Source organism: Phoca vitulina, unplaced genomic scaffold (genome assembly GCF_004348235.1).
Source record: "Phoca vitulina isolate PV1807 unplaced genomic scaffold, GSC_HSeal_1.0 scaffold1187, whole genome shotgun sequence".
Lineage (NCBI taxonomy): Eukaryota > Metazoa > Chordata > Mammalia > Carnivora > Phocidae > Phoca > Phoca vitulina.
Genome location: NW_022590874.1, coordinates 42 through 9,623, shown reverse-complemented (window position 1 = coordinate 9,623; position 9,582 = coordinate 42). Strand labels below are relative to the sequence as shown.

Here is a 9,582-nt window from a genome sequence, read left to right as displayed (position 1 = left end):
TTTTTAAAGATTTTATTTATTTATCTGACAGATAGAGAGACAGCGAGAGAGGGAACACAAGCAGGGGGAGTGGGAGAGGGAGAAGCAGGCTTCCTGCTGAGCAGGGAGCCCGATGTGGGGCTCAATCCCAGGACCCTGGGATCATGACCTGAGCCGAAGGCAGACGCTTAATGACTGAGCCACCCAGGCGCCCCAATAGAAAAAATATTTTTAAAAAATAAAATAAAAAGGCAAAAATAGCTGAAGTTAATGTTAATAAGATATATTATTTAACCTAGTCTATCCAAAATATTATCATCTGAACACATAATCAATATAAAGAATTAATCATCTTTAACATTCTTCATTTCGTGCTACGTCTTCTGATTCCAACGTATGTGTTACACTTACAGCACATCTCAGGTTCGACTGGCCCCATTTCAAGGGCTCGAGAACCACATGCGGCTGGTGGCCACTGTCCTAAACAGTGCAAAGCCAACCTCTACGGGAGACTTGCTGCTCAGATGACCAGATGACTCAGGGACCCTGCTTGACAGCAGATGGGAGGCAGGAGAGAGAGGAGCAGAGGGGGCTGACCACTTACAGACAGCCTCCCGTGGTTAAGGATACTACTCAGATGGTTTCTGGCTTCACTCATCTTCGGCTCATTCTTCTCAGGCAAAGGGATGGAGTCTTTTATCTTGGCGTGGTTCTCCTTCAAACACTGCTCCAGGAGGGCCTCGGCCAGGAGCAACTTCCCAAAGTCATCTGAAAAACAGGGCAGGGATCCCCTGAACATGGTAGATCCCCTGAAATGAGCCCACGTCCCTGAAGCCACCCAGCCACCCCTGCCCCAGCACACGAGAAGCCCAAGTCGGAGAAAAGAAATAAAGACCCAGTTTTCATAAAGTTAAACAGCCCTGAGAGAAAAAAAAACACAGGCATTCTATCATGCTTACAGTACAAATTGCCCCTTTGGGTTTATTTTCTACAGCTTAGTGGCTGGAGAGGCAAAGTTCCCAGACTTGGGACAAATTCCCAGAATTTCAGAATTTAAAATGAGGGACAAAGTCACACCCAGGCCCCATTGTGGGTAATAAGTTCCTAGACCAAGAAGGAATTCCGCCCCCAAAACAACCCAAGAGGAAAAATATAGGAGATGGCTTAATGCATTTTCGTGAGCTCCTAATTTCCGTGTAACCATAGTTGGTTTTCTCCATTTTTACGATATTTTAACATAACCAGGGCTAACTTAGCAACGTAGGGGAAGCAGATGTAGTGGTGTAGCAGGGCAAAGCCTTGGACATACCTAGTCCTGGCACTCTCTGGAGTTCTCACACATATGTCAGCCCATCTCCAGACCTCACCGCTTGGAAGGGGAGTTTGTACTGTTTGGTTCTATTTGCCACCTCCCCACCCCTCCCCACACAGCACCGAAAACTCCAGGCTTGGGACCACCACATTCCTGCTACCTACAGCAGAGGTGACAGGGGAATGGGTGGGATCCCCAGGGCTTTGAGGTTGAGTGTGGTTTCACAACCACACCTGGGTGGCTGTGCTCAGTGTGACTGGTTCGCTGCCCCTCCCCTGCAACCAGGGTGAGGACCAGGCCCACCACTCAACAGAAGTGCCCAACAAATAGCTGCCAAGTGAACTGGATCCTCTTCACGCCTGGGTGAGGAAGCCAAGAGGCTCAGGGAGTCACGTGCCAACCCAAAATGCCTCCAGGAAGGTCTGCTTGGTCCCCAGCCTTCACAGAGCTCTTTCTACTTGCCAGGATGGCATTCTTAGACCCACCCAGGAATGCCACTCACTCCTTGCTCTCAGGACCACTGCAGTTTGCTCACAACTCAAAGCCATGGACCCCAAATTGCGGGCCTCTGAAGAGTCTCTCCCCAGAGAGGAGATTCCCCGCAGAGAACAGCCTGAAAGCTCAGATCCCAGAGAACAGTCCCTGGAGGTTTTCCCTCTGAGGACGCCACAGCCTGTCAGTGATCCTTTGCGGTCTCCCTCATGATTTTGAAAATTAACATTTGGAGGAAATGGCCAAAAAAGTACTTTGTCCAAGCTATCATCCATCACTGGTGGAGCAGAAGTTGGTGGCACCTCTAGAAAGGGCGATTTGATGACATATATAAAAATTATGTTTGTGCACCCCATGGACTCCGCAATCCCACTGCTACAGAGGTCTTGGCATGTGTGTGTAAGGTCACTCCTGCAGCGTTTTTTATAATAGCAGAAAATTAGAGACAACTTCTATGTCCATCAACAGGAGGCTGACTAAATAAAGCATAGCACTTCCATAAAAAGGGATAGTGCTGCCATAGAAAGGAACGAGAAGCCCTGTCTGTGCTGTTAAAGAATGAACTCCAAGACAAGTCAGTAAGAAAGCAGAGTGCACACAGTGGACACAAACGTGTGTTTATGTATAAACACGTGACAGGATACATACATATCCGATGTCCTTTCTGGCTTACGGGGAAGGTGGCAGAGACGGAGGGAGGCTTTTCACTCTTTACTTTTGGGTCCCTTTGGAAGGCTGACCCATGGGAATATATCATCTAGTCAAAAATAAAATCCAAGTCAACTCAAGAATGAAAAGCAATCTTCTCCATTTCCAAATGTCAGCTAGGAGGAGGGCTGGGCTGCTGAGTGCTGGGGGCCTGAGCAGCATTCCCGAGCTGTGGGCCACAGGGCAAGTGGCTCTCCCTCTCCAACTGGGTTTGCACCTGTTCAACCAGAGGTAGAGTTAGGAACCTGCTCCTTCTGAGGGAACTGAGGCCCTCCCTCCATAGTCACTCCTGGGCTGGTTCCTCACTCACCTGCAGCTCCCTACTGGGCCCACCTAACTGCTGACTGCGGAGCTCCCCCCAGACGACCTGGCTCTGTTGTTCCTTTCAAGCCCAGAGAAACCAGCTTCCTTCCCAGCAACCCTGAATCTGGAAATATTCCCCAGGGCACACACCTCTCCTCAAAAGAATGGGCGTGTCCTCTGAACGAGAGCTGCTCAAAGTGTGGTCGGTGGACTGTGGTGGGTCTATGTCTGTCACCCAATTGATAATAATGTGACAAAATAATTTTGAATCTGCTGACTTGAATAATAAAAAAAAAATTGAGAGGCCGCAGTTTGTGTATCTTACGAAAGTATCAGAGCCCAACAAATTGGGAATTAAAAAAAACACAACAAAACATGAAAGTCATCCCTCACCACATATCGCTTGAGAAGCACTGCCTGGACCCCTTTTACTGCAAAAGAGGGGTCAATATTTGCTGAGGGCCTACTGAGCGCCAAGTACTTTATTATACAGTATTCTTTAATCTGCACGGCCCTAAAAGGTAGATATTACTCCCATTTTATAGACGATAATAAAGATATGCAATATTGCTATGGTCCCAGCCCACAACAACAAAATACCACATTCCACGACATAGCCACCGGACGGGCTGTCTCCCCTGCATCCCATGCAGAGCAGAGCTTCTGGTAGTTTAGAAATAAAGAAGTCTAAGGGCTGTAAACCGTACATTCAAGGGTAATAGTAATTCCAAGTAATAGGACTCTCAAATAGGAATTCCAATAGCAATTCCAAGGGCAGGGATAAGAATTGTTCCTACTGTCACATACCTGTGAGTTTCAGACCGTTCTATAAATTAACACTTCCGGTCTTTCTCAAGCCTTTTTGCGCCCCGCCCCTTCACCCCCGACCCAGGGTCTGTGTTTGGTTTAGCAGACATTCAATAGGTGTTGGGAACTGAACTGCCTTTCTTTTCTTCCTTGCCCACATCGCTTCCCTCTCTACTCTGCCTTCCTTCCCCTTCTTCTGGCCATCCCACCATTCCCAACTGGCCAATCTATGGGACCGAAGACTATTTTAGAATTAAAAGTTCTAGATTTCCAGTTGTTCAATAAGAATCCAAGTGGAGGGGCGCCTGGGTGGCTCAGTTGTTAAGCGTCTGCCTTCAGCTCAGGTCATGATCCCAGGGTCCTGGGATCGAGGCCCGCATCGGGCTCCCTGCTCGGCGGGAAGCCTGCTTCTCCCTCTCCCTCTGCCTGCCGCTCTGCCTACTTGTGCTCTCTCTCTGTCAAATAAATAAATAAAATCTTTAAAAAAAAAAAAAAAAAGAATCCAAGTGGATTCGAGGCTTTCTTGTTCTTCCTTCTCTGAAGGTAAAACATGGCTTTTTATCATCTTGTCTGAAACCTACTCCCTATCCTGATTTGGGTAAAGTGTTCCAGCTTCTCCCCTCCCAAGAGGCATTAGGAAGACTTTCCTGACAGTGAAACAGATTCTGGAAGCCTGAGCACGGATTCGTGTAGCCCAGCCCAGCCCCCTGCCCTGGGCAGAGGCCCAGAGGAGGCCACCACTGAATGTCCCCTCAGACTCCCGACCCACCTGGTTTTGAAGGCCTCTGGCAGCTAGCTTCCCATCTGCTCTCAGGGTGCCAGGTCACAGGGACCCACTTCAAAGATACCTGCCCCTTCCCCAGAAACCACATTTGCAGGGCGGAGCCCCCTCTCCACAGCCTGCTGATCTGCAGTCAGAAACCTGGGGCCGGCCAGGTACGCCCTTCCCCACAAAGTCAAATGGGGACACAGTGGTCTCTGCAGCTGCTTACCACACAGGACCGCAGAGGGCTGGGAGCTTCTAACCACAGAGAGAGGAGGAAGAGGCCAAAACTAGTGAGAGGCCACCTGCCTCGAATACACCCCCTCTAACTCCAACTGAAGAAATGCTCAGAACAATCTCCAGTTGAGGAAAAAAAAAAAGTCATTTAGTTTAAAAAAAAAAAAAAGATGGGGGTGACTACAGATTAAGAGACTCTAGATGGATGGATAAATAGAGGAGCAGACGTGATAAAGTAAGTATAGTTTAATTTTGCTGAATGTTTGAAATTTTCATAAAAAAATACTGGGGGAGAAAAGAGACACCCAAACTACTAGGCAAATGCAATGTGTAGGATCCCAATTGTAGCAAATGAACTGTAAAATTAAATCATTAAAATTGGGGGGTGGTGTGTGTGATAATGGCATTATGGTTTTGTTTTTTCAAAAGAGATCTTATTTGGCCAAAAAAGAAAGGATTATACAATGGATTACATAAAAATAGAAAACTGCAAAAAAAAAAAAAAAGAGAGCGAGAAAGAAATTTCAACCCACTATCTAAACCATCATCCCATCTCACACAAAATCATCTTGTCCATGACATTCTGACTTACTGAAATCCTAATTTCTCTTTAGAATTCCTTTTATGTAACAGATCTCTGATCTTAATTAAGAAAAATGATTTTTTTTTTTAAGGATCCCGCACTGGCTCCTGATGGTCACCACTTCTTTATGTATGTGCTTACACACTACTGTAAATAAATCTCTTCACGGGTGCCCGGATGGCTCAGTTGGTTAAGCAACTGCCTTCGGCTGAGGTCATGATCCCGGAGTCCTGGGATCGAGTCCCACATCGGGCTCCCAGCTCAGCAGGGAGCCTGCTTCTCCCTCTGATCCTCTCCCCTCTCATGCTGTTTCTCTGTCTCTCTCTCTTTCTCTCAAATAAAAAAAAAAAATCTCTTCACAACTGAAAGAAAAAAAGAGTTCTTATTAATAAGTACCTACTTCGGTATTCAGTGCGGGGGGTGGGGATAGGTTGGGGTGTAGCTCAAACAAGATCATTCTTGAGTTCATAATCACTGACGCTGGTTAATGGATACATGGTATTCATTGTTTTGCTTTTCTGAGGTTTTGGAAATTTTTCATAGTATTCATTTCTTTTTCTTTAACGACTTGGATGGGTTCTTTGTTTTTACATGAACCAACTCCATCACAGCCAGCCACACTCTGGGGTTCCCCTGCTCTATCCTGACCAAATCTAAACCGGATGTGTTTGAGAGAAAATGTACAAACAGTGGCAACTATCTTCCCCCTGGGCAGGAGCAGCCTCCCCAGAGAAGAGGGGGGAAGGGCCCCTCTGCCTGAGCATCTCCTGACCCTTCACTCTCACCAGACCCCAAAGAGGACCCCCCAGTGGGTCCTCCCCTCCTGCCCCCTGGACTGAAATAGATGGTCTGGGAGTGGTTTTTAGTTTCTGTAGGAAACCCTGCAGATGCAAGCAGGGCTCAGGGCCTCAGTTTGTAAAATGGGGTTCAACTGGGGTTTGGCTCTCCCCCTCAATACGTTCCCTCTCCTCTCCCCACATAGGTAACTGTTGAAGCTTCTGGACACTGACTGTAAGAGTCTAATAGGCCAAGTTGTACAATAAGAATCTCCCTCCTGGGTTGAAGGGGGTCAGTGCTATACTGCTCCAAAAAAACAGGCCCTCAATCCCTCGGGTGATCAAGGAACCCTGAGGAGAGAATCAAAATAGCAGACAATCCAAAAAATGCTCTACGCATAGGTTTGGGAGTCATTTATTTTCCTTCCTTGTGTGCATCTGTGTGTGTGCCTGCGTGTGCGTTGGGATAGTGTATCCAGATTTAACAGTGGGAGAAAAATCATTTGCAGAACCAAACTCAAAAGTTGGCAGAAGAGACCCCACTGCACCCCTCAGTCTCCCTCCTTGTGCCAGGCAGTCCCCACGGGGAAGCCAAGCCAGGGGCCTCATGCCCCGCCCCCCCCTTCCCTAGCAGCAGACTTGGTGGCAGGAACTGAGGCTTGCCTACAGGCTTAGCCACATACACATTATGCGACCTCTTTGGGCCTTGGGGTCCTGATGTCTAAAATGGAGACAATAACTCCTGCTCTCCCCATAAGGTTGTTTACAAGAATTTAAAAAAAAATAGGGAAAGCATTTTATAACCATACCGTACCATTTATAAACTGTATCATATCAGTGTTTCCCAATAATGCTTCATAGAATATGGTTAAGGCAAGTTTGAAAAATGTGCTATTTATACTCCAACCTCGGCTTGTACATCATAGGCAAGTGAACATATTAAAGGCTCTGAAGGGGCGCCTGGGTGGCTCAGTCGGTTAAGCGTTTGCCTTCAGTTTGTGTTGTGATCCCAGGGACCTGGGATCAAGCCCCAAATCGGGCTCCCTGCTTGGCGGGGAGTCTGCTTCTCCCTCGCCCCTTCTTCCACTCGTGCTCTCTCACTCATTCTCTCTCTCTCTCAAATAAATAACTAAAATCTTTAAAAAAATAAATAAATAAACATAAAGGCTCTGAAAAGTCCTACAGTTTAAAAAAAATGTCTGTTTAACACTATTGAATCTATTAGGTCCAGTTTCTTTACTTTTTGGGCTCCCTAAGTTCTTTCTTCTTGGGATACCAATTAACTTTGTAATCTCCTTGAGACCTCTAAAAAGCAGTTTAGGAAATACAGACCCATATGAATTTGAGGAGGTCAGGTTCCTGTCTTGGCCCAGCATGTTCCTCTGTGGGGCCAACCTTACTCAGATTCCCATAACTCACCCAGGCCCCAGTGCTCTTTGTGTGGGTCCATTTCCATTCCCACCCTCAGAAGCCCCACCCCACTACATCGCCCCTCACAGGGGACAGAAGGAGCACCTGCAATCTCTCTATTCTGCCCTGGGAGAAGAGGGTTCACCTGCTTCTCCCTTTAGCTCTGGCCACTCCCCCTCACTGCCATGCTCAGACTGATATCAAAGCCCCAACCTGATTGTCCGCCCGTCTCTGTCACCCTAGCCCCCTCAGTGTCCTTCTATCCTCCCTCCTCATTGGGCAAACACACTCTGCCCTTCCCAATACCAGCCTGAGGCCAGCACATATTCTGCCGCTTCCCCAAAACTCCTTTTCCTCTGAGCTCCTCCATCTACCACACGATTGCCCTCTGGTCACCTCTCTGCCCCGCCATCCCTTTAGGCAACTCCTCAGGCTGGGATTTTGTGCTACACATCATTAAGAAGTAATAGTGCCAGTGGTTAAAAGGATATACTCAGAAGCCTGGGTTCAGATCCTGCTTCTACCACTTACTGACTGGATGATCAAGTTATTTAACTTCTCAGGGTCTCTGTTTCCATTATCTGCAAGTGGGGCAAACAAGAGTGCCTGCTTCATGGGGTTGCTGGGAGGAATTAATGAGTTGACTGAAGTGCTTAGTAGGACAGTGCCTGGCACACAGTGAGTGCTGGGTAAGTGTTAGCTATGACTACTATTATGATGATGATTCCACAGGCTGAGCAGTCTTTAAACCTCCTCATATCTGCATTCACTGACTCCTTGCCTCCTTCCACAAGGCTCTAAAGGGGTGGTGCACAAAGAGGGCTCAGGGAAGGCTCTCCAGGCTGAGCTGTGGGCACCAGGAACAGGATTTGAGGCTGGAGACTGGAGCGGGGTGTTCCCAGACTGCCACATCAGGGTGCTTTCCCGCCCCAGCATAAGAGCCCAGCCCAGCCAAACCAGCCCTACTGCCAAAGCCACCGAGTGCCAGGGCTAGATGGGTCCCAAGTCCGACCACGGATGAGGAAACTGAGGCTTACCAGGCCTCTTTCCCACTTCACCCCCCACCCCCCCCACCCCCCCCAGCGCGCGCTCGCCAATGCAACCCTGTCTGCTGTGGACAGAGCACCGTTGTCAACTGGACTCGGGGTCGGGGGCGGGGGGAAGGAGGGGAGGGCAAGCAGAGACAAATGGCCTTCACCTGGTGGAGTTGAGGAACCGGGGGCGGAGTGGAGGGATGGCGCAAGAGTCCAGCCCTTGCCCTGGGCTGATTCGTGCCGATACCACCATTTCACAGTAGACCGAGTTGCCCACATGATCCCAAAGGGCAGGGAGCGAGAGCCGTTTCTCTCTCTCTCCCCCAAAGCGCCCAAACCTGCATGTGGTTTTTCTCCTGGGGCATAAGAACCTTCCTAATTACCCTGGTTGCTCCTACAACCAGCACTACAGGAAGGGTAATACCGAAGGCGGCCGTCGCCGGCCCGGGGGGCAGTCGGGGCCCGCTTCCTGGAGGAGGAGGCGCGTTTCGCGCGCCGGGTGCTCGGAAGCCAGAACTTCCCTCACTCACCGGTGTCCAGAGGGGTGAACACGGCGCTCGGGCTGGTTCGCCGGTTGCCTCCGCCGCCGGGCATGACCAGCGTCTGCAGCTGCCGGACCAGCTCGGGCATGCGGTCCCAGTGGCCCTCCGCGCGGCAGCGCTCCAGCTCGCTCTCCATCTTCAGGTGGGAGCCGTGCGCGCCCTTCGCAGCCATCTTCGCGCGGGCGCTGTCATGGGAGGTGCGGCCGAGAAGTGGAGACCCGGCCGGGGGCGGCGTCCCGGCTGGGGCGCACACGCGGGCGGGGGCGGCGGGGGCGCGGGAGGCGGCGGGGGCGCGGGAGGCGGCCGGGGCCCGGGCGGCAGCGGGGGCCCTGGCGGCGGCGGGCGGGCGGCGGCGGCAGCAACAGCAGCAGCGGCACCCAGCGCACCGCCCGGCGCCTCCGGGCTGGGGCTCCGGCTGCGCGGCCCGGACGCGTCCAGGAGCAGCCTCCGCCTCTGCTGCAGCAGCTCCTGGCGCTGCTGCCGCCGCCGCTGTTGCAGCTGCTGCCACAGCCCCCGCCCCGGGCCCGGGCGCCGCCAGCTGCGGACCCGCCCCTGGCCCCTGCTCCACCTCCGCGGGGGCGTGGCGCGGCCTCGGCGAGCCGGGCGCGCGGGCGGCCAGCGCGGCCACAGCAGCCA

At 50.9% G+C, this 9,582-nt stretch overlaps 1 protein-coding gene across 1 annotated transcript; it reads right to left on the bottom strand.

Annotated features, from left to right (window-relative positions):
• Positions 1-499: 499 nt before the first annotated feature.
• Positions 500-9,196, bottom strand: LOC116629500 (tetratricopeptide repeat protein 7A-like). Its single transcript, XM_032399778.1, has 2 exons — positions 8,935-9,196; positions 500-747 (listed from the first exon to the last, which is right to left on the bottom strand). Exons 1-2 carry the CDS (start codon positions 9,116-9,118, stop codon positions 500-502), a joined length of 432 nt encoding a protein of 143 aa, XP_032255669.1. The 5' UTR covers positions 9,119-9,196.
• Positions 9,197-9,582: the final 386 nt, after the last annotated feature.